General features: G+C 43.6%; 1 protein-coding gene across 8 annotated transcripts in view; it reads right to left on the reverse strand.

Moving 5' to 3' along the window:
• PLA2G6 (phospholipase A2 group VI) overlaps nucleotides 1-25,879 on the reverse strand; it is a 107,994-nt gene that overhangs the window by 77,130 nt on the left and 4,985 nt on the right. For 3 of the 8 annotated variants that reach the window (XM_077168811.1, XM_077168803.1, XM_077168810.1), the window contains exon 2: nucleotides 19,298-19,550. In XM_077168811.1, the coding sequence (XP_077024926.1) occupies nucleotides 19,298-19,506 (209 nt within the window). In that variant the 5' untranslated portion in view covers nucleotides 19,507-19,550. Of the gene's footprint in view, nucleotides 1-19,297; nucleotides 19,551-19,634; nucleotides 19,686-19,914; nucleotides 20,294-22,444; nucleotides 22,557-22,688; nucleotides 23,037-25,879 lie in introns of those variants that run through there. The other 5 variants (XM_077168806.1, XM_077168805.1, XM_077168804.1 and 2 more) reach the window with 5 other exon arrangements.

A 25,879-nucleotide genomic window follows, 5' to 3' on the forward strand; every position in this document is an offset into this window, starting at 1 on the left:
TAAGCACACAGAAGTCAGTTGGGTTTCTATACATCAGTAATGAGTAAGCTAAAAGGAATCAAGAATTCCATTTATAATAGCATCTAAAAGAATAAAACACCAAGGAATAAATAAAAACTACAAAACACTTCTGAAAGAAATTAAAGAAGACCTAAGTAAATAAAAGACATCCTTTGTTCATGGATTGGAACAATTAAAATTGTTAAAATTTCAATTCTGCCACAAGCAATCTACAAATTCAATGCAATACCTATGAAAATGGCAGCAGCCTTTTTGGTAGAAATGGAAAAGCTGATCCTCAAAAGCATAAGAAATTTCAAAGAACCCCATATAGCCAAAACAATCTTGAAAAAGAAGCACAAAATTGAAGGACTTACACTTCTTGATTTCAAAATTTACTACAAAGGTACCATGTTAAAACAGTGTGCTACCGGCATAAGGATAGACATACAGACCAATGGAATAAAATTGAGAGTCCAGGTCTGGATAGCTCACTTGAACAATTGCAAACACAGGGAGCCCAGAATAAGATTGAGAACCTTTAATCCATCTTAATGTAATGCCTGGATACATCCTAGAATATATTAAGAAGATAATCCAAAGTATTGACAAAATCCCTTGAGGGATGGGAGGAAAAATATGGAACTGTTAAACTTTATTATTAGGGAATCCCTGATACTGAGTCAAACATTAGGGACACCCAAATCAATAGGCAAAGCCCTTGATCTTGAGGCTTACTCTTGTGAAGCTTATGTAGGTGGCGAGAAGCTTAGCCTAACTATAGGTATGCTTAAGAGTTACGTCTGGAGGGCCTCTTTTGTTGCTCAGATGTGGCCTCACTCTAAGCCCAACTCTGCAAGTGAAATCATTTCCCATCCCCTTACATGGGACATAACATCCAGGGGTGAAAGTCTCCTTGGTGCTGAGGACATGAGCCAATGGTAGGTGAACCTCATCTGTTGCTGATTATATCTGCAGTCGGTTAGGAGGTGTGTCTGCTGCAATGAGTGACGGTTGACTTAATTGGCTGGTGCTTAAATGAGAGACTGTAACGTAGCACAGCCTAAGCAGCTCAGCATATCTCATCTCAGCACTCACAGCTCAGCCCAGGCCTTTGGAGATGCAGAAAGAAGCCAGCCACCCCGGGGAAAGTTGTTGGAACCCAGGGGCCTGGAGAGAAGACCAGCAGAAACCATCCTGTGCCTTCCACGTAAGAAAGAACCTCAGTGGAAAGTTAGCTGTCTTTCCTCTGAAGAACTAACAAAATAAATCCCCTTTTATTAAAAGCCAATCCGTCTCTGGTGTGTTGAATTCCGGCAGCTAGCAAACTAGAACAGACTTCCTGACCAAAAGGGGGAAATATTATAACAAATAAGTATCAATGGCTGAGAAAGTTCAAATACAGTCAAGAGACTACTCTTACCCAAGCTTCAGATATTCTAATTATTGTGGTGTGCCAAACCCCAACCAAAACCATTCCTGCCAATCCTAAAGAACACCTAGAGTTGTATCTGAGATTCTACAAAGATTCCATGCATTATGATTACTTTCCAGAAAGCTACAATCTCCAGATAGGTTCCTGGGCCAGATAAGTGCTGAAATGCAGAGGAGCCAGCCTCTCCAGAACATCAACTAGTTCCATCCCCCTCTCCCATATTATCAACAGCCCCTTCCAATATGAAAAAGTTAGAATGTGCATAGTCCAATTACCCCTAAAGACTGGGAAAAAGATCAAAGGAGAAGGTGGAGTTATAAGAGAGAGGATAGGATTTAACAAATGAGTATGACAGCGGAATCACTGTATCTATATTTCTTTTAGTCACCAGCGTCTTGGAGCAAGTAGAAGGAAAAACCTAAAATTGTGTAACTGTAACCCATACCAAACTCTGAAATCTGTTCAACAACTATTTGCTGTGGCATGCTTTGAAATTTATTGTTTTTTTGTATATATGTTATTTTTCACAACAAAAAATTGTAAAAATTAAAAAAAAAAAGAAAAATAGCAGATATCATGGAGATGAAAAATACTGTAGACAAAATAAAAAACATACCAGAGACACACAACAGTAGATTTGAAGAGGCAGAAGAAAGAATAAGTGAATTAGAGGACAAGACAGAACAACCGAATTCAAATGCACAAAAGAAAAAATGGCAAAAAAAAAAAAAAAAAAGGTGAAAAAATTTGAATTGAATCTCAGGAAAAGGATGGACAACATGAAGTGCACAAATATAAGAATGACTGGTGTTCCAGAAGAAGTGAAGAGTAAAGGGCTAGGAAGATAAGTTGAGGACATAATGGGGGGAAATTTCCCAATCCTTATAAAAGAAATAAGTATGAAAATCAAAGAATCCCAATAAACACCAAATAGAATAAATCAAATAGGCCTTATGAAAGACACATACCAGTCAGTCTGTCAAATGCTGAAGAGAAGCAGAAAGCCCTGAAAGCAGTAAGAGAAAAGCGACTCACCACATACAAGGGAAACCATGTAAGACTGATTTCAGAGCACTCAACAGGCACCATGGAGGCAAGAAGGCAGTGGTATGATATATTTAAGATCCTGCAAGAGAAAGATTTCCAGCCAATAATTCTGTATCCAGCCAAATTGTCCTTCAAAGAGTAAGGGAGAGATTGAAATTATCACAGACAGACAAAGGCTGAGAGAATTTGTCAAGAAGAGACCAGCCCTACAAGAAATACTAAAAGGAGTTTTTGTGGCTAAAAAAAAAAAAGACAGGAGAAGAAGGTTGGAGGAAGGCACAGAATTGAAGAACACCAGAAAGGGTAACTTAAATGATAAAGAGTAAAAGAGGGAAAACAATATAAAGATCTGTCAAATAAAATCCAAAGTATAAAATGGTAGATTCAAGAAATGCCTTTACAATAATAACTTTGAATGTTCATGGACTAAACTCATGAATTAAAAGATACAGATTGGCAGAATGATTAAGAAATATGATCCAGCTATACGCTGTTTACAAGAGACTCATCTTAAACTCAAGGATACAAATAGATTAAAAGTGAAAGGATGGAAAAAAAGATGTTGCACCAAAATTGTAACCAAAAGAAAGCAGGAGTAGCTATAATAATATCAGCAAAATAGACTTTAAATGTAAAGTATCATAAGATAAGGAAGGACACAACATAGTAACTAAAGGGACAATTCACTAAAAATCTTCCCACAGAAGTTCCTGAAACTATAGAGCTGTGTTCCAGTAGCCATGTTCCTTGAAGATGATTGTATAACAATATAGCTTTTACAATGTGACTATGTGACTGAAAACCTTGTGTCTGATGCTCCTCTTATCTAGGGTATGCACAGATGAGTAAAAAAATATGAATAAAAAATAAACAAATAATGGGAGAACAAAGGTTAAAATAAATTGGGTAGATTGAAATACTAGTGGTCAATGAGATGAAGGGGTAAGGGGTAAGATATATACGAGTTTTTTCTCTTTTTTTGCTGGAGTGATGCAAATTTTCAAAAAAATGATCATGGTGATGAACATACATACAACTATGTAATGATATTGTGAGCCACTGATTGTACACCACATATGGAATGTTTGCATGTCAAGAATGTTTCTATGTTTGTTAAGTTTTTACAATAAAAATATTTTTAAATAAAAATAAATTTAAAAATAAAAGATCTTCCAACAAAGAAAAGCTCTGTGCCAGATGGCTTCACAAGGAAATTATATAAAACATTCTAAAAAGAACCAACACCAATCTTGCTCAAACTCTTCCAAAAAAATTGAGGGAAAAAGAACACTACCTAACTCATTTTATGCACTAACATGATTCTAATATCCAAACCAGGTAAAGGTGCTATAAGAAAGAAAAAGTGCAGGTCAATCTCCCTAATGAATATAGACGCAAAAAAAATTTCAACAAAGTACTAGCAAATCAAATCCAATGACACATTACAAGAATTATACACCACATCCATGTGGGGTTTATGCCAGGAATGCAAGGATGGTTCAACACAAGAAAATCAATCAATGTAATACAGCACATCAACAAATCGAAAGGGAAAAATTATATGATCATCTCAACTGATTCTGAAAAAGGATTTGACAAAATTCGGCATCCTTTCCTGATAAAAGCACTTCAAACAGTAGAAATTGAAGGAAACTTCCTCGATATCATAAAAGGGATATATGAAAAACCCACAGCCAGCATCGTACTCAACAGTGAGAAACTGAAAGCCTTTCCCCAAGACTGGGAATGAGACAAGGATGCCCTCCGTAACATTATTATTCAACATTGTACTAGAAGTTCCATCTAGAGCAATCAGATAGGAAAAAGAAATAAAAGGCATCCAAATCAGAAAGGAAGAAGTAAAACTCATTATATGCAGACGTCAGGATATCATCCTTGGAAAATCCTGAGAAATCTACAGCAAAGCTTCTTGAGCTAATAAATTCAGCAAGTGGTGGGATATAAGATTAGTGTGCAAAAATCAGTAATGTTTTTATACACAAGCAATGACCTAACTCAGGAGACAATTAAGGAAAAAATTCTATTCCAAATAGCAACTAAAAGGTGGTGTGATGGTGGCTCCATGGCAGAATTCTTGCCTGCCATGCCAGAGACCCAGGTTTGATTCCTGGTGCCTGCCCATGCAAAAAACAAAACAAAACAAAACAAAACAAAAAGCATGCAAAATAGCAACTAAAATAGTCAAGTATCTAGGAATAAACTTAACCAGGAATGTAAAGGATCTGTACACAGAAAACTACATAATACTGCTAAAAGAAATCAAAGAAAATCTAAATAGGTGGAAAGACATTCCCAAAGCTCATGGATAGGAAGGCTAAATGTAGTTAAGATGTCAATTCTACCCAAATTGATCTACAGATTTAATGCAATACCAATCAAAATCCCAACAACCTACTTAGAAGACTTGGAAAAGCTAGTTATCAAATTCATTTGGAAGGGAAAGAGACCTTGAATAGCTCAAAAATATCCTTAAAAAAGAACAAAATGGGAGGATTAACACTTCCTAATTTTAAAGCTTATTATAAAGCCACAGTGATCAAAACCACATGGTACTGGCACAAAGACAGAAGTATTGATCAGTGGAATCAAATCAAGAGTGTTGAAACATATGGTCAAATGATTTTCGATGAGACTTCCAAATCTATAGAACTGGGGTAAAATAGTCTTTTCAATAAATGGGCATGGGAGAACCAGATATCAATAACCAAAAGAATGAAACAGGACCCTTACCTCACACCCTATACAAAAACTAATTCAAAGTGAATCAAAGACCTAAATATAAGAGCCAGTACCATAGAAGTACTAGAAGAAAATAGAGGGAAACATCTTCAAGATCTAGTAATAGGAGGTAGCTTCCTAAACTTTACACCCAAAGCACAAGCAATGAAAGAAAAAATAGACAAATGGGAACTCCTCAATCAAATGCTTCTGCACCTCAAAAGACTCTGTCAAAAAACAGTGACGAGGCAGCCAACTTAATGGGAGAAAATATTTGAAAATCACACATCAGATAAAGGTTTGATATCCTGTATACATAAAGAAATCATACAACTCAACAACAAAATAACAAGCAACCCAATTATAAAATGGGCTAAGGATATAAACAGACATTTTTCCAAAGAGCAAATACAGATGGCTAAAAAGCACATGAAGAGATGCTCATTTTCCTTAGCTATAAGGGAAATGCAGATCAAGACTACAACGCGATATATCTCACACCTGTAAGAATGGCTGCTAATTAAAACAAATAGGAAACTACAAACATTGGGGAGGATGTGGAGACATTGAAACACTCATGCACCACTGGTGGGGATGTAAAATGGTACAGCCACTGTGGAAGACAGTTTGGCGATTCCTTAGAAAACTAAATTTTCCGGGTTGAGTTGCCCTATGGCCTGGCAATCTCAATACTCCATATATACCCAGAAAAGCTGAAGTCAGTGACACAAACAGGCATTTGCATACTGATGTTCCTAGGAGCTTTATTCACAATTTCCAAAAGATGGAACCAACCCAAGTGCCCATCAACAGAAAAGTGGCTAAACAAAATGTGGTATATACATAATGATGGAACATTATGCAGCAGTAAGACAAAATGAGATCCTAAAGTATATTACAACATGGATGAACCTTAAGGACATGATGCTAAGTGAAATGAGCTAGACACCAAAAAGATAGAAACTGTACAATTTTGCTTTTAGGATCTTGGTAAAGGTAAACTCAGAGGCTTATAATATAGAATATAGGGGACCTAGAGATGCATGGAAGCTAGAGATGGGTGAACCGTTAGCTAAGGAGGCTGAACTTAAATGTAAGGGAATGGATGGAAGTGAAGGAAGCTCATTAGTGGGTCTATAAGTAATACTGCCATATTGAAGGTGAACCTGATTGAAAGGGATTATACAGAGACATGTATCCCACCAATTAACACTAAAAATACAAATAAGTTTTTACATGAACTACTTCCAAGGTATGACTCTTGTACAAAGAAGAGGTAATACTGGATATAGGAGGAAAATACTGTTGCATGCTTTGGCCTGTGTTCAATAGGAAGACATCAACAGTACCACAGCAATACCAGGGGTAAATAATTGGGGATGGGGGGAGAGACAAGAATTAAGGGGAGATTTGGATTTTCTATTTGGTGAGGGTGTGTTTATCAATTATTTTTCTCTTGGGAGCCATGAGAATTGTCTATAATTGAGTGTTGAGGATTGTACAACTAAGTGAGGATAATGTGAGACATGGACTGTTGACACTGGACATTATACATGATGCCCAAAGGATGGAAGGGGCTGAAGGATGCACTGATGCTGTTTATTTATGATACACATATGACCACATATTGTGTAACTACAGAAAGGAACGAAGTTATGAGGCATGCAACAAGGTGAATGAACCAGGGGGGCAGTATGTGATGCAAAATAAGTCAGAAACAAAACAGCAAATATTGTACGGTCTCTTTTAGAAAATAATTAAATATAATAAGAAAATTGGGGCCTAGACAGCTTATACTCTTGCTAGATTGCTAGTTATAGATCGCTATAACTTATAACAATCACATTTATTCTGGAGCTGTAATTGTTATTTCTAGATTTTGAGAGGCAGTGCTATATTTGTATAACCTGGTACTTCCCTGGAGCTTTGGGTACCTGTGTGACACCTAAGACTCAGAGCTGGAGTTCTGCAGCTCTGAAAGTCAGCACTGCCACATATAACAACTGTTGAGGAAACTGAAAAAGAGACCTGGCTTCAATTGGAGATAAGAATGAAGGAGACTTGGTTGGGACCAAGGTAAATCAGAATACAGGGGTAAGGAGGACATTGCCTGTTAACCTTAACATACTGAATGTTAACTTAACCTACTAAATGGAGGTACTTAACCTACTGAATGAGACCAAAGGAAGAGAGGTTTATTTCATCCAAAACCTAAATTTTCTATAGCACATAATCTAACTCAGCCTATCTGGATAGATCATTTCAACAATATAAACACATGGAGCCCAGAATGGGAATGAGAACTCATAATTCTGCATAGCTTAATGTACTGCCTGGATACATCCCAGAGTATGCTGAGCAGATAATTAAAAAGTATTGGCAGTCTCTCTCTCAGCCAATACGACAAGCAAACTCACTGCCCTCCCCCTGTCTACGTGGGACATGACTCCCAGGGGTGTGGACCTTCTTGGCAACATGGGACAGAAATTCTAGAATGAGCTGGGACTCAGCATCAATGGATTGAGAAAACCTTCTCGACCAAAAGGGGGAAGAGAGAAATGAGATGAAATAAAGTGTCAATGGCTGAGAGATTTCAAACAGAGTCGAGAGGTTATCCTGGAGGTTATTCTTACACATTATATAGATATCACCTTTTTAGTTAAAGTGTAACGGAGAGGCTGGAGGGAAGTGCCTGAAAATGTAGAGCTGTATTCCAGTAGCCATGTTTCTTGAAGATGACTGTATAATGATATAGCTTTTACAATGTGACTGTGATTGTGAAAACTTTATTATCTGATGCTCTTTTTAACTAGGGTATGGACAGACAAGTAAAAAATATGAATAAAAAAATAAATAATAGGTGGAACAAAGGTTAAAATAAATTGGGTAGATGGAAATACTAGGGGTCAATGAGCAGGAGGGGTGAGGAGTATAGTATGTATGAGTTTTTTCTTTTTTATTTTCTATTTCTTTTTCTGGAGAGATGCATATGTTCAAAAAAATGATCATGGCAATGAATACACAACTACATGATGATATTGTGAGCCACTGATTTTATACCATGTATGGAAAGTTTGTATGTTAAGAATGTTTGTGTTTGTATGTTTTATTAATAAAAATAGTTTCAAAAAATTATGCTAAGAGAAAAAAAGCTAGATTCCAAAGACTATTTGCTATAAGATTCCATTTATACAAGATTCTTTTAAAAGGTAAAACTATGGTGATAGGAAGAGCAGATAAATGTTTGCCAGGAGGTGGGGGTAAGGCAGAGAACATTTATTGCAAAGGATTATAAGGGAAATTTGGGGGGAAACATAATAGAAATGTTTTATATGTGGCGGATATATTAGTGTATACCAATATATCATTTTAAGAGTACCAACAAATGGTACTCTTAAAATTTGAAAATTTTATTTTTCATAAATTGCACCTCAATGAAACTATGATAAAACAAAACACACTGAAAAACATCAATTTAAAAGAAGAGAGGAAAGAAAAAAAAATAAGGTAGGCAGAACAAAAAAGAGAGCAAATAATAAGATGGTAGATTTAAACCTAAACACAATAAAATTACATTAAGTATAAACAGACTAAATATTTCAAATAAAACATAAGGAATAAAAGAAAGAAGACAGCCATATACTCTTTACAACATTAACAGTATAAGACGATATAAAATTATTACACAAATACTAACCAAAAAAAAGCTGGCAAATCTATATTAATTCTAGAAAACAAAGCAGAATTTAAGGTAAAAAACATTACTAGAAACACTTTGTAATAACAGTCTCAAATTACTAGAAGAACACAAGAATTATAATTGATATGTAGCTAATAATAAAACTCTAAAATAAAGAAAGTCAAAACTGAAAGAACTAAGAAAAATAGACAAATCTACAATCTTAGTGAGATATTTTGTATCGTCTATTAGTTACTTATAGATCAGGGAGACAAAAAGTTTCTTAATGGATATAGAAAAATTAGCAAATTTGACCTTACAGACATATATAAAGCACTGTTCCCACTGATAACAGAAAACACATTCTTTTCAAGCACATGTGAAAAATTCATAAATAGTGAACCTATACTAGGCCATAAAGTAAATTTGAACAAATTCCAAAGATCTGAAAACATTTAGAATACATTCTCTGTAACAAAAAGATAATTAGAATAATCCCATATGTTTGAAAATTAAGCAAAATATGTATATATAATTAACCTGGGATTCAAAAAATATATCACAGTGAAATTTAAGATGCACCTTAATTCAATGATAATGCAAATATTACATATCAAAACTTGTGGGTAGATTGTATGAGAACTCATCTTCCAGCTGAAAACAATGATAAAGGCAGGATTAAATCCAAATAATTGTTTGAAGATGAACCAAAGGAGGCAGAGGATACAGGGCTAAAGGCAAGCACTCCAAGGGAAATTCCACAGATTTGCTATGTCCCTCAGGGCATTTTGGGATCTGTGCTGCAGGAGATAAAGGCCAAGTGTAAAGCTGCAGCTTCATTCTTCTGGCAGTCTTACTAGGCTGAGCAGAAACAGGTTGGCATTCAGAGCTTCCATGGTAGCCTGAAATTTATAGGACCAAAAAGCTGGAGAGGAGGATCATAGAGAAAAGAGTTCAGAATTCTACATGCAATTTCTCCCCTGAGCTATGCATGTGCAGGGCAAGATGTCAAGAAACCAAGTGGGAAAGCAGCAGCAGGAAGACAGAGACATAAGTAGAGATTTTGTAGTGTTTCAGTGCTGGAGAAAGAGATTTGGAGTTCAAGGCCCACTAGGCGGAGGGATCCCAGGAGAACCTGGGCTTTGAGCTGAGCCTTCAGAACCGCAGTCACTTATATTCCAGGTCACCCCTAGGAGGAAGGGCCAATTCCTGCAGGCCAGCCCAACAAAGCCTGAAAGGCAGCTTATCTTCTGATGCAAGGTGACACCTCTACAATTCTTATACATAATTTCCTTATATAATCAAAAATGATCAGGCATGCCAAAAAACAGAATCAAATAACCAAAACCAAAAGAGGGAAAAACAGACACAGAATTCGAAGCCATAAGTGATACAGATACAAGATTTATCGAACAGGGGCTTTTAAAAATCAGATTGATAGATTCAAGAAAATAGGGGAAAAGATGAAATCCATATAAAAGAGAATTGATTGAACATTCTAGAACTGGAAAATACAATAATTGAAGTTTAGAATTCCATAATTTGGTCTAAGAGTAGAACTGACACAGCAGAAAATAGAGTTAATGAACTAAACTGGCAGAATACATCGCAATTTAAAGCACAAAGAAAAAAAGGGAGACATAAGGGGCATGGTATAAAAGTTTAACATTATGTGTAACTGGAATCCCAGAAAGAGGGGAGAGAGATGAGAAAGGAAGCACTATTTTTTAAAATTCTGACTGTAGTAGTTTGGAGGCTGTATGTACCCCAGAAAGGATCATTTACATTAATCATTCCCGTGGGTGCAGACCGACTGTAGGTGGGAGTTTTCGGTCGGGTTATTTCAGTTGAGATGTGGCCCACCTCATTCAAGGTGGGTCTTAATCCTCTTACCTTTATAAGAGGATAAAGGACGTGCAGAAAACCCAGAGAAGCTCACAAAAAAGTCCCGGAGTAGCTAAGAGACAAGGACACACCCACAGAAACTGGGAGAGGAAGCCACTAAAGCCAGAAGCTGGAGGCAAGGAAACCCAGGAGAGAAGGACCAGCAGGCGTCGCCATGTGCCTTTGCTATCTCACAGAGGAGCCCAGGCTCACCAGTAGCTGGTCTTCAGAGAAGCCATCATCCTGTTTGATGCCTTAATTTGGACATTCTCAAGCAGCCTTAAAATTGTAAACTTGTAAGCTAATAAATCCCCATTGTTCCTTTCTGGTATATTGCATTTTGTGAGTTTCAGCAAACTCACTGACAAGTAATATTCTAAAATTTATTAAAAATATCAAGACACAGATTCAAGAATCTCAACAAACCCCAAGGAAGACAAATAAAAAGAAAAAATAAAATACAAATGGGCACATCATAGAAAACTGCTGAAAATAAAAGGTAAAGAAAACAATAATAGAAAATACTGCCAGCCTAAAATTCTACTCAGTGATGCTATAATTCAAAAATAAAAATGAAAGAAAGTGATTTTCAGACAAAATTGACAAATTTCTTTCCTTTTTATGGCTGAATGATATTCCATCGTATGGACAGACCACATTTTGCTTATCCTTTCATCTGCTGATGGACATTTGGGTGCTTCACCTTTTGGCTCTTGTGAATAAGACTGCCATGAATATTGAAGCACAAGTAGTCTTTAGCATTTAGTGCAGGTCTACTGGCAGTGAAATCTGTCAGTTTTGTCTGAAAATCACTTTATTTCAAAAACTGAATTTTGGGGGAGGGAGTCCATGATCTGTGAACCTCTGGAAACTGTATGCAAAATATATGGATATGTCTTGGGGGGAGTGGGTGCCCTGTGACTCACAATGGGGTCCTGGACCAAAAAATTAGGGTAGAGGAGTTCCTAAGGCTCTGGTTTCAAAGTCCAGCCTAGATGTTCCCCATGTGTCCTCCTAAGTACTCCTCCGTCATCCCTTGGCACCTGCGCATGGGCTGGGCCCCTTCTGAGCAGTGCCCTTTCTCTCACTCCTTCCACTGAAATCCTCCTCATCCTTTCCAGTGCATCTCCAACCAAACCATCTCGGTGAAGCCTTTCCCAATTCCTTCTGTCAAAAACAGTTTTACCCTTAGGTAGACAGTTTGATTGAACACCATAAGTACTTTGAATCTTGGGTAGGACATGAGATTTTATTGGTTTGCCCAGAGTGATGCCCCAGTGAATCTCAGAGTGATTCGATCAGTGAGTAGAAAAGTATTTGCAAAGTCCCCTTCGGGGAATGGTGAGAACGGGGAGAAATTCAACTTCCCCAAGTTGAATTCTTGATACTCTCACAAGCACTGTGGACAACCAAAGCTATAGGCTGAGCCCCCAGTCTTGGAGTTTGTTCATATGAAACTTAACCCCACAAAGGATAGGTACTTAAAATTTAGGCCTAAGAGTCACCCCCAAGAGAGCCTCTTCTGTTGTTCAGATGTGGCCCCTCTCTCCAGCAACACAACAAGCAAACTCACCACCCTCCCCCTGTCTACGTGGGACATGACTCCCAGGGGTGTGGACCTTCCTGGCAACATGGGACAGAAATCCTAGAATGAGCTGAGACTCAGCATCAAGGGATTGAGAAAAACCCTAGAATGAGCTGAGATTCAGCATCAAGGGATTGAGAAAATCTTCTCCACCAAAAGGGGGAAGAGTAAAATGAGACAAAGTGTCAATGGCTGAGAGATTCCAAACAGAGTTGAGAGGTTATCCTGGAGGTTATTCTTACGCATTAAGTAGATACCACCTTGTTATTCAAGATGTAATGGAGAGGCTGGAGGGAAGTGCCTGAAAATGTAGAGCTGTGTTCCAGTAGCCATGTTTCTTGATGATGACTGAATAATGATATAGCTTTCAAAATGTGACTGTGTGATTGTGAAAACTTTGTGTCTGATGCTCCTTTTATCTACCTTGTCAACAAACGAGTAGAACATATGGAATAAAAATAAATAATAGGGGGAACAAATGTTAAAATAAATTTAGTTTGAAATGCTAGTGATCAATGAAAGCGAGGGGTAAGGGATATGGTATGTATAATTTTTTTTTTCTGTTTTCATTTTATTTCTCTTTCTGTTGTCTTTTTCTTTTTCTGAATTGATGCAAATGTTCTAAGAAATGATGAATATGTAACTGTGACGATATTGCGAATTACTGATTATATATGTAGAATGGAATGATCATATGTTAATGCTAATGAACAAATAAATTTTTAAAAAAACAAAACAGTTTTACTGTCACAGATCTCTCCACCCATTCAGGCAATATCCACTGGGCACCTCCTGAGTACTCTGATGGCACTACATGGGGCCTGAAGAATACAAAAATGACTCCGACCTACGTCCTGGCCTCAGGAGCTCACGTGGGCTGGTGGAGGAGACCACAGGCAAACTGAGAACTGACACAGGGCCTCCTAAGGCAAGAGGCGCTAGCCAGGAAGATGGCCAGTGGGTGAGGAGGACAGAGGAGGGAGGAAAAGAGGCTCATAGCGCAGGGATATGTGAGTCAGGCAAAGGATCGGGGAAGAGAGTTCTCAGCAGGAGGAAAAGCCAGGGCAAAGACAGAAGTGTAAAGGAGCCAGGCCTGTTCAGGGAACACACTGAACACTGGGTACAGGTCCACCTTTTCTGAGAGCTGAGGCCTGCCATAGTCAACTTTGCTCAGTAAAGACAGGCAGGGAGCTAGACAAATGAATGAATGAGTAGATTGCAGGGTCTGTGGCCAGGACACAGGCCACTCAGCTCTCCTGAAGTTTCCTGACAAGCAGTTTTACTGCAAAAACCCAGTACAGAGTGGCTCAAAAGTCAGTCCCCTTTAGAGAGGCCAAGATCACATGTCCCACATGTTTTGATCATTCCTCCCAAAATTCCTGGCAAGTATGGACTGTTTCTGCTGAGATAACAGTGAAGGGCTGGCGGTTTTCATCAAATATCATGTCATCAGCAACCAAAGCTATAGGCTGAGCCCCCAGTCTTGGGGTTTGTTCATATGAAACTTAACCCCACAAAGGATAGGTCAAGTCTACTTAAAATTTAGGCCTAAGAGTCACCCTCAAGAGAGCCTCTTTTGTTGCTCAGATGTGGCCTCTCTCTCCAGCCAACATGACGAGCAGTCTCACCACCCTCCCCTTCTCTGCGTGGGACATGACTCCCAGGGGTGTGGACCTTCCTGGCAACATGGGACAGAGATCTCGGAATGAGCTGAGACTCAGCATCAAGGGACTGAGAAAAACCCTAGAATGAGCTGAGAATTAACATCAAGAGATTGAGAGAACCTTCTCGACCAAAGGGGGCAGAGTGAAATGAGACTAAGTGTCAATGGCTGAGAGATTCCAAACAGAGTTGAGAGGTTATCCCGGAGGTTATTCTTATGCATTAAGTAAATACCACATTGTTATTCAAGATGTAATGGAGAGGCTGGAGGGAAGTGCCTGAAAATGTAGAGCTGTGTTCCAGTAGCCATGTTTCTTGATGATGACTGAACAATGATATAGCTTTCACAATGAGACTCTGTGAGTGTGAAAACCTTGTGTCTGATGCTCCTTTTAGCTACTATATCAACAGAAGAGTAGAACATATGGAAAAAAAATAAATAATAGGGGGGAACAAATGTTAAAACAAATTTAGTTTGAAATGCTAGTGGTAAATGAAAGCGAGGGGTAAGGGGAGGGGTATGGTATGTATAATCTTTTTTTTCTCTATTATCATTTTATTTCTTTTTCTGTTGTCTTTTTATTTCTTTTTCTAAATCGATGCAAATGTTCTAAGAAATGATGAATATGCAACTATGTGATGATATTAAGAATTACTGTTGTATATGTAGAATGTAATGATATCTTAATGTTTTGTTAACTTTTTTTAATTAATAAAAAAAGTTTAAAAAAATATATATCATGTCATCAGTAAATGTCAGCAGTAAATAATGAACTTGTACTGGGAACAGAAGCATTGATGCTGTCATAATCTACTCAGCAGTGCCGTGAGGGACTACCCTGGGGCCCACACAAGAAGAGCCAGCATCTGGGACCACACAACAGGAAGGGGTGCAGAGGGTCAGCCCGGCTCAGCAGCCTAGCTTGTGACACACAAAGCAAGACACGGGGTCAGAAATAAGTGCAGGTTCTAGAGCCAGGTTGTCTGGATTCAAACCTGGGCTCTGCGTCCTCACCTGCAAGACCAGGTCAAGAGCATCCCTACCGCCTACGACTGCTGTGCAGGAACTGGTGCCGAGCCTGCAGAGTGTGCTAATAAAACGCAGGCATTCTTATTGTTGTGTGGTTGCCATCTGCATCTCTCAGGGTCCAATCTCCCACCCAGATGGGGTGTCCTGGGACTCATAGGTCTTAGGTAAAAAAAAAAAAACAAAAAAAAAAAACCTGAGATTCCAAAGACACTGAGTCCATTCCCCAAACTGAAGCTATGTCTGACTGCCACCAGCAGGAACACCATGACCTGGAGCCTGAGGCTGGAGGCAGGGCACTGACATCGACCTCAACATGCTTCTCGTGCTTTGGAGACAGTCCAAAGCCCTCCAGGGAAATCAAGGAAAAGGAGACATTTAAAAGGCAGAACGTTGGGCCCCAGAGGAAGAGGTCTAGCAGTACCTTGACCCTCAACCCACTGAGGCCCCTCACTTTGGGTCACACCCCTGGCTTTGGCTCTTACTACCATGTCTGCATAACCTCAACTCCAGCAGCTCACTCCCCAACCTCCACCTCCTTGCTTTCCAACTTCCTCTGGTTAAAAACTGAATGAATAAATCCATTCGTTCATTCTGCACATTTCCCATGTGCCAGGCACTGTGCTGGGTGCAGGGGAAACCGTGGTGATACCAAACACGCAGCCCCTGTGCTCATGGAATTTACGGTCCCCCAGGGAAGAGGCTAGGGAGTGCAGGGATGGGGGAGGTAAGAGCAAAGTTCAGGAGCACAAGGTGGCAAGGGCCGAGACCAGAGGAACAGTCACCTCGGGCCCACTGAAGCCATGTTAAGCACCTAGTACGTTAAGGAAAGAGAAGGTCCTGGAAGAGTGAAGCAGGAGAGTGACATGATCAGATTTGCCCTTCGAAAAGATTACTCTGATGGCAGCTGGGAAGAGGACCAGAGGAGCAAGACTGAAGGCAGATAAAAATATGAAAAAAAAAAAAGACTGAGTCAGCCAGGATGTAAGTGAGCAGGAAGGAAAGTGAATGAGCCTGAGTCCCAGAATTATGGAATCTGCCTCTTCAGACAAACCAGCTAAGGAATAAATTCAGATTAAAGTGATAATTGTCATTTCTTTCATAGCCTTATGTTGTACTGGCACCATAAAAAGTATTGTTACTAAAAAAATAAAAATAAAAAGTACTGTTGCTTCCAAATCAGAATCTGGTTGTAAGTTTGAAAAAAAAAAAAAGACTGTCAGCAGAGCCACAGGCTGCTGCAGTTGGAGTCCACGTGGGCAAGGACCACGGCCTAGAAAATGGGGAGCTAAGGGTACTCCTGAATGTAGACTGACACATGGCCTTCTGGAATGCAGGCCATGTTCCCACCTCCCTTACAATGGGATTTAAGAGGAAGATGTGCGTCTCTAAAAAGAGGGAGACTGCCCTCCTCACCCTGTCTGTATTAGTTAGGTTCTCTAGGGAAACAGAACCGACAGGAGATACATACATATATATATAACGAGATTTTTATAATTGTGTCATCCAATTGTGGGGATCGGCAAGTCCAAATTCCACAGGGCAGGCCACAAGCTCTAATGAAGTCTTCTGATTAACTCCCCAGAAGAAGCTTGCCCCTTCTGGTTGCTGAAATCATCACTTCTTCTTTTAAAGTCTTCAAATGACTGGATGACATTTTTCTCATTGTTGAAGCCAATCTCCTCAATTGACTGTAGAAGTAATCAGCCATAGATGCAATCAACTTACTAATGAATTAAATCCACAAAATTTCCTCACAGTAACAATTAGACAGTGCTTGCTTGATAAACAACTGAATACCATAACTTGGCCAAAGTGACACATGAACCTAACCATCACACTGCCCTTCTGCTGTCTTGCTTGCTGGAAAGGTGGATGTGATGGCTGAATTTGGTGTGACCATGTGGGGCCAAGAGATGACCTAAGGAATGGAGGCCATAGGTGGTGGAGCAACAAGGCAGAAGGAGCCTGGGTCCCTGAGGACTGCGGGCAGAGCTGCCATGCCAGCCCTGATCTATGCTAGTTACACTGGAGAGAGCTAAAATTCTATCCTGCTGAGACACTATTATTTTGGGTTTTCTATCATTGGAGCTGAACCTAAAGAAGCAGACTCAAGAGATACCTGGAAGAACCTGACAGAACTCGGGATCCAGGGAACAAGACTCATTCCTAGGCTTCTGGATTGCCCAACTACATAGATGAGTGGTGATACTATCTGCTGAAATGGGAATGTTTGGGCAGGAGCAGGTCAGAAAGGTGAATATGAAAAAGACTCAGAGTAAGGGATGTCAGGAATTCACAGAGGAAATATTAGCTGAGCTTGAAACCCCACCCAAAGACCCTTATTCTGATTAAATACATGGAAGCCACACCGTGGCATAAAAAGAGAAATGGACTAAGAAGGAAAGACAGAGTCTGCTTGAAACTTACTGCTTCCTAACTGTGCAACCTTGGATTAAGCATATATAATCCTGGAGCCTCAGTTTCCTCAGCTGTAAAATGGGATTAATGCCTTCTTTGCCTACCTCAAAGGGTTGATAAAGGATGTGCTTATACAACATAGGTTAAAACATCTGTCAACTATAAAGAACCATGGATAGCAAGATAACAGATGTAGCTAATAAACTGTTGGCAAAGGATTTAATCCCCCAAGGATGGAGGTCTGCCCAAACTGGGGCTCAAGCTTAATGATACCATTCTGGAGTCCTGCCAAGGTATATTCACAACCACCAGGACTTGGTGATTATTCAGTCAAGTAGAATAAGCTGCCCTCCAAAGATAGTCAGTTGTGCCTTCCTAGCAGCCACCAACTGTGGGTCTATGGAACGGTTCTGAGCTGCAGGACTGACCTGCCCGGGGCCAGTCCTGACCAAGGCCAGCCAGAGGGCAGTGAGCTCAGGCCCATCTGCAGTCAGCCTTTGGACTAGTATACTGCTGTGTGAAACCTGGTGTCTGGACTGTCCACTCAGCTGCATTCTTTGTCCAAGCCCCTGCTGTGGGTATCTCTGCCTCAGTTTCCTTGTTTGTGCTCCACTGCCCCACCAGAGCTCCAGCCAGGCCATGAATTCTCACCTGAGTCCCTGCCTTGTTCTTTTCCTGGTGACTTGGACCCTCGCCCCAGTTTGCCACTTTCTGAGAGCCCTGCTGCCACACCTCCTCCATCAGAGTGATGCCCACTGTTCCCTCCAGCCTCATTGCTCACCAATGCCCTGGATACACCAGGATCCAGCCAGAGGGATCTGCCTGCAGGTACACCCTGTGTATGTGAGTGTCTCCAGAGGGGACCTGTCTGGAACGACTCGGATCCACTTTGTTCTGCCAAACTCTTACTCATTCTTTTAGGCACAGAGTAGATCTCAAAGCCTCCAACAGCCCGCCAGGAAGTGACCATCTCCCTATCGCCTGGGCCCCACCTCTGTCATAGCACTTCCTACATGGTTTATGCAGGCCTGCTCTGCAGGCTGCCTCCCCACCAGACCACACATTCCTAAAAGGCACAGTCCAAGTTCTGTCATCACACAGCATCAGCTAGTCCTAGCCCAGCATCTGGGACACCCGAGACATGGTGGGTGCTCTGTGAAGGCAGAGTCAATGGACAAATGGGTAGTCAGATGCAGATGGGGTCCCCCTCACATCACATCAGCCTGCCGAGCCCCTCCACAACCCTCTATTTCGGATTCCTTGGCCACTCCTCTCCCCTTTTCCCAAGCTGCCCTGCAACTGGCTCAATTCTCTCAGCCCTGTTCTGGCTTCCTACCTTCTCTTCTAGCCTATTGGTGTCCCAGCATGCCTTGAGAAGTGACAGCTCTGACCACCTCCTTCAGGCTCTCCTGGACAAACCCCAGTTAGCCCCTAAAGGGACCGTTATGCCTTCAAAGATCCAAGGCTAAAGGTTATACCACAGGGTCTTCCCTGATTTAGCCCTTCTCAGGCTCCCCATCCATCCTCCTTCCCTGGATCTGAATGGGGCAAACGTCCAGGCAGAGAACAGCCCAGTCCTCTATTCTCAAGCCATCTGCTGCCGGGAGCCTGCTGCGCCAGGAGAGGTGAACCGCCAGGAAGCCTCTCCCACCCCTTTAAGGGCAGAGGTGCGGGCATCAGCCTGCCCTCTCTCCCACCCATCTCCAGACCCCTCAGATGGAGACGCAAAGAGGCTGCTTCTTGGCCAAGAGCCCTCCAGCCCACGACCTGGGAGGAGGCAAAGGAAAGCAGCGCATGCCCTGGCTGATCCTCACCCACCGGAATCCACTCTGTGTGTTCCTCGGGTTGACCAGGACGCAGTCCCAGGTGCGGGCGGAGACATTCTGGAACAGAATCAGTTGGCCTTCCTCCCGGATGTGGACACTCGTGTCGTAGTCTGCCACAGCCACCTCCTTCACGCGGAACGGATTAGAGAACAAATTGCTGACGCTACTGAGGGTATTGACCAGGCGGCCGAAGAACTGCATCTTCTGTGGGGCGGGCGGGGAGGCCCCACCGCCTTCCCCTCAGTCTGGAAGAAAACGGGGTCTCTGGTCAGCTGGGCTCGGTCTCCCATGCCCACCTCACCAAGTGCAGCTGATTCCTGCCCACGCACCCAGGTCGCTCCCCACTAGTGCTGTTTCCCTGATTCTGGGCCTGGAGGGACCTGGAAAGGAGGGGAAAGAAAGAGAAAAGGCACTGAGTAGGGGGTAAGAAGTTTTTTCAAGAAGCTACAGAGCACCCGGGTCAGGCTAGGGACCTCAAAGGCTCCCCTCCGGTGCTGCCACTGTGCAGCGGTGACTCCACGACTGTCCTGGTCCCCAACCCAGTCTAGCCAACAGAGACTCCGTTTCCTCATCCGCAACACGGGGCAGGTAACAACCACTGCTCCTTACTTCCTGAGTTGTACTAATCGAAGAAGACGCTTCCTAGAAGGTAATGTGCTGTGTGCACATGGTGAGTTTCTCACTACACAATAGGAGATACACTTTTTTTGGCATTCAAAGAGCTCGGCACAGGGCAGGCCACGGTGGCTCAGCAGGCAGAGTACGCGTCTGCCACGCCAGAGACCCGGGTTCATTTCCTGGTGCCTGCCCAAGCAAAAAAAAAAAGAGCTTGGCACAGATCATTTCAATTCCAACAACAAAATCAGCGTCCCCCATGACTCCCAGGGGTGAAAATCTCCCTGGCAATGAGGGACATGACTGCCCAAGATGAGGCGGGACCCAGCACCACGGGGCTGAATAAACCTTCCTGACCAAAGGGGGAAAAGAGAAATGAGACTAAATAAAGTCTCAGTGGCTGAGAGATTTCAAACAGAGTTGAGAGGTTATCCTAGAGGTTATTCTTACGCTTTATATAGATATTCCTTTTTAGTTTAAGGTCTACTGGAGTGGCCAGAGGGAAGCACCTGAAACTGGTGAACTGTATTCCAATAGCCTTGATTCTTGAAGACAATTGTATAACTATAAAGCTTTAACAATGTGATCGTGTGAATGTGAAAACCTTGTGTCTGATGTTCCCTTTATCCAGGCTATGGAGAGATGAGCAAAAAATAAGGACTAAATAAATAAATAAATAATGGGGGGTAGGGACAAGGGGTTAAAAAAGAATTGTGTAGATTTCCATACTAGTTGTCAATGAGAAGGAAGGGCAAGGGTATGGGGTGCATGGTTTTTTCCTTTTGTCTTTTGCTTTTTCTGGCATGATGCAAATGTTCTAAAAAACATGGCAATGAATACACAACTATGTGATACTACTGTGAGCCATTGTATACTTTGGATGGACTGTATGGTGCATGAAGATATTTCAATAAAAATATTTTTTTTTAAAATCTGTGTCCCCTTGATAGTGGATACCACAAAAATATGTGCCAGGTCATCTCACAGTCCCTTGGGGTTTGTCTTAAACCCCTGGTGCCTGCTACCACTGTTCCTGGTAGGCTCTGAGGGAGCCCAGATGCACGGTCCTTGGAAAGCAACACGAATGGATTCCCAGACCATGCACCCCAAAATGAAAGAAAGAAAGGAACACAAATGGAAAGTCTCAGTGCACACAGACTTGGGCAGTAATTTTTCACTACCTATTCAAAGTCACATTTTTGGATCTGGATGTTGTCCCCTGTTTGGATGGCAAAATTAGCTGTGTCATTTTTTCCTGGGTCCCCAGAAAGTCACATCGCCAAGCCACAACCAGCCAAAGGCCACCCTCCTCTGCTTCTGTGCCAGGACATTCGCCAGCCAAAAAAGACCCAAGGACAGAGCGGGTGAGCATGGGGGGCTGGGAAGCGGGTGGACACTAGCTCAGCCCTGGCCTTGGTGCTGCGCAAAGAAGTCACCAAGGATCAACCTCAGGGACAGACGGAAGAGCAAGAGGTCTAAGGGGAATCATCTAAAGAGGGAGGAAGAACCTAGGATGATAATTACATCACAAGGCATTTACTTCACAAGGTCCATCTCATTTGATTCTCACAAAACCATTTGAGGCAGTTGCGCTGAGAGTCCAGTACATCTCTCAGCCTTACGACTTACCAGCTGTGTGACTTTGGGCAAGTTACCCAACCTCCCTGTGTCTCAGTTTTTTCATCTGTAAAACGGACAACATAACAGTGCCTAATAACGGCACCTAGCATACAATAACTGCTCAACAAATGCTACCTATCTTTACTTTGGCCAGCCTCCTTTTATGGATAGGGAAACTGAGGCTTAGAGAACCATGACAAAAGGGTCGTGAAAATGTTTTGAACTTTGTAATGTCTTCCCCTTTATGATTTGTAGTGAGATATCTGTGAGATTTTGAGCTTCAAGTTACTCACCTCTCCCCTCATGCGTTGTGAGAATTACAATGAGAACATTTAATTAAATGAGAATACTTGAACATGTGTCAATTTCCTTCTTCTGCACTCGGGCTGGAAGGATGGAGAAGCTGGGGTGCTGTACCCATCTCCGTAGCCAGGGAAAAGGAGAGGAACCCCAAAGGAACACGTGGGAATCAGTCCCGGGAAAAGAGCCCCCAAAATGGAAGACACGGCAGGCTTACCAAAGTGCATTCTAACAGTTGTTGCTGTGACACAGAAAGGGGAACAGGTTGAAATCCAACATTAGGAGAGGGGTAAACTGGGATACATTTGCCCCCGAGATACTATGTAGTCCTTAAAAGCTGTGGTTTTGAAGATTATCGCAACTCAGAAAAAGCATCTGGTAGAGACTTAGCAACAAGAGCCTGCACTGATTATATGCAAGAAGTGTGGAGACGGACGCGGACACACACACACACACACACACACACACACACACACACACCTCCTGTGCAGTCCCACTCCCCCATCCTCCCATCTGAGTCCTCTCCATTCCTGGCGCTGGACTTCCCACCCTGTCCAGCCAAACTGCTCACGATTCCCAGAAAGCCACGCATGCTGTTCCATACCTCCGTGCCTGTCCCCATTAACGTGTGCTTGTGGACTGTCCTCTCCCTCTCTGTCTGGGAAAGCCCTGGGCATCCCTCAAGGCCAAGCTCAGCAGATCAAGAATATCAAGTGTTCTTGGTGCCCCGCCTCCAGCCCCCAGGCCCCCTCTCCCGGCTGCCCCTCGCGCGCGTTTCTACCGTCACACCCAGTATGCTGCAGGTGCTCCTTAAACAAACCATAAGCCGCTGTCGCCCAAATGCCCACCTGCCTCTCGCTGTGCTCCTGGCCTGCTCGAGAGCATTACATACGGCCATTGTGTCGTAGCACAACAGCCTTTCATCTTCGTTTCACATATGAGAACATCCAGGAATGGACAAGTAGGAGCCCCAGCTCACCCAGCTAGTGGAGGGGCAGGAATGCAGCCCAGGTGGGCTGGCTCCAGGGGCGGAGCCTCAGCACAGGTGATAGGTCTCCTCATCTCTGTGCCTGGCCCCTGGCACAAAGCCTGGCACACGGGAAATTTGTTAAACACAATTTAAGTGAGTAAAAAATATGCACAGAGGGAAGAAAAGACTAATAGGAAACATACACAATACTAAGAGCAGAGGCAGGATACTGACTTTAGAGACAATTTCTTTTCTTTTCTCTATTTTCCAAATGGTTTATAAAATGATTACATTTTTTTTTAAAGAAAGGAAGAGTGTTGGCTGAGCCCCTAGGGCCTGCAGCCAGGAAAATGGGAGGTCTAGGGGATCAAGCCTGGGTCTGTAAAGCAGCAGTGGGGCTTCCCAGGGGGCAGAGACCTGGAGAGGGGCGGGGGGGTCAAGTGCATCCACCCCCCACGAGCCCACTCAGATTAAGGGGAGCAAAGTCATGGTGGGGGCCCAGCTGGGTCCATAAATGACTCCCCACCCAGCCCTGCCCCAGGCTCCCCTGCTATAAGGCTGGTAGTGGGGGGCCCCTCCCACCTATTCCAGCACTGCGGCCACAGAAAGAACAGGGGCTTTGGCGCGGGACGGACCTGGCTGTCCCTTAACCTGCCAGGGTGAGCATGAGGGTGAAGTGATGCGTGCAGGGAAGAGGCTGGCTGCAGGTACACAAACAGTGGCCACCATTATCACGACACGGGAGAAAGGAAATTAAAACCTCCGGGCCACATCCTGGAACAATCACTGCACCGCCAGCCAGGAAGGCAGCCAGTGTGCAGTAGAGATACCTCATGCTGTGCTTCCCTCTCATTTTGTCACCTTCCCCACCTCTCCCCTCCCTGAGGAGAAGTCTTGTCTCCTCCACCTTTGACACCAGGGCTCAAGTTCTTCCCAGCACAGTTGCAGGGGCAGACAGATGGAAGGGGGACGCTGGATGGGGGGACCAGGCTGCCTTTCAGCCCCTCTGATGGCCCCTCCACAACCCACCCCTTCCCCCTCTCACCTCCTCCCCCTCCTGTGGGCTCACGGCCTCGCCCTACCACCTCCCCGTGTATAAACATTCCCTCCAGGTGGCTCCTCCCCCAGGCTTACTCCCTGCCTGTCATGAGAGGGTCACCGGACAGGCGCCGTGTGCCTCTCAAATGACAGAAACAAGGAGACCAAACGTAAGAGTTTTGTGACAATGACAACAGCATTTCTGCCCGTCCACTCCAAGCAATTTCTAGGCGCCAATTGTGTCTTCACTGGATGGAGGCTGGATATTTTGGGCCTGTTCTTATCTCTGCTCACCCATCCCCAGTCCCAGGCCCACCCTTCCCACCTGGGTCCTTCAGGGCAGACAGACAGAGTGTCTGCGGCGTGGAGGCTCCCTGGAGGAGCTGGAGGGCAGAAAGGACAAGAATTTTATCTCTATCTTGGAGACAAAGAAACTGAAGCCTGGACAGGCTTCAAGGTGTGGGTGTTCAAAGGGTAAATTAAAATGGGATTCAGGGATGCCCACCAAACAAGAAAAACCAACCAACCAACAAAAACCCCTTCCTGGGATCCGAGGGGAGGGAACCAACAGGCAGTCTCTTTGGTGAGTTCCCTAGAAGTGGCCACCTGGGTTCACAAAATGACTTGGCACAGGAGGGACAGGCCCAGGCCCTGTCTGGGGGAGCTCACAGCCCCTTGGGCGGAGCAGCAGAGGGAGTACCGCTGGAGGAGATGACTCTCAAGCTGAACTGTGAAGGCAAATCGAGAGTTCACCAAAGGAGAATGGGGGGTGCGGCCTTCCCAGCAGATGGAACAGACCAGACCGGATGGGACAGCAGGAGCAGAGGGGCCTGCACGACCCATTCCACAAATAAGTGTTCTCTCCCAGCCCAGACGGCCAGAGAGGGGAAGACACCCACACGGAGGAGGCTACAGTTACCGCAGTGACCCACATGCATCCAAGACATGACCGGGCCATGGTCGAGCACCTCCTGTGCCGGTCACCCCCGCAGCTGCCCTGAGCCTCGGGTTCTTTATCCCAATTTCACAGCCAAGAGGCCACGCCCAGAGAATAAGTGAGGCGGGGGTGGGGGTGGGGGTGGGGGGTTGGGCAGTAGGTGGCTGTGGTTGAGAACTCAATCCCTGAAGAATGGCTCCTCCTGGGCCATGAACGCCGCCGTCGAGCACCCTGGGCAGGTCTCAGGAGAGTGGCTCTGTCCCTGCCCTCCGTGGCCTCTCATCTGCCGTGGCAGCTGGGCCTGAGCCCTGGACTCTCTGGCCTCAGAGAGTGATGGGCAAAGACTGCTTTTCCAGAGGGTGAGGGGCCCTGTGTGTCCCGCTCTCCAGGGCCTGGCTCGGGTTAGACACCTGTGGGATACTCCTGCCATTCCTGACAGGCCCCACACACTCTCAGCGCTGGAGCTGCCTCCTTCCCTGACCTACCGTCAAATCCACACCAGATTCATTTCTGTCCACATACAACAAGAGGGCAAGCTTCGCACAGGTCAATCCTTACACCTGCCCTGTGCCTGTCACAGCAGGCAGATCGGACCCATCCAATGGGCCTCCCACCCCCCGCCCCTGTCACCTTCCAGGGAAAGCCCAAACCCAGGACAGATACAAGTATCCCTGGGAGCTGGCCCAGCTCGCCCTCCCACCTCCCCCTACCCCAGCTGCACTCACAGAACGCTCCCCACATCTGCTAGACCCTTCTGCCTAGACTCTTCCCACTTCCTTAGCCTGTCTCAGAGTACGTGCTTGATAAAGGACTCTTAGACAATGTCTCGTCCTTCAAGACAAATTCAGATGCCTTCTCCTCCAAGAATCATACCCCACGCCCTTGCTTCCCTCAAACCCCAGTCATTCACGCCTGTCCTGGGCACTCCCACAGCCCACTGCACATCAGCCACCCGAAGCACTTACCATTTGACCTGCAATGCATTTGTTGGTTTGGGCTGCCCAGGCCTCTCTCACAATGTGTCTTTAACTTGTTTACCCAAGCACTCCAAAAGCTGTTCCTGATTCATGGTGGGTGGATTTAATAAAAGTTTG

Source organism: Tamandua tetradactyla, chromosome 7, assembly GCF_023851605.1.
Source record: "Tamandua tetradactyla isolate mTamTet1 chromosome 7, mTamTet1.pri, whole genome shotgun sequence".
NCBI classification, from domain to species: domain Eukaryota; kingdom Metazoa; phylum Chordata; class Mammalia; order Pilosa; family Myrmecophagidae; genus Tamandua; species Tamandua tetradactyla.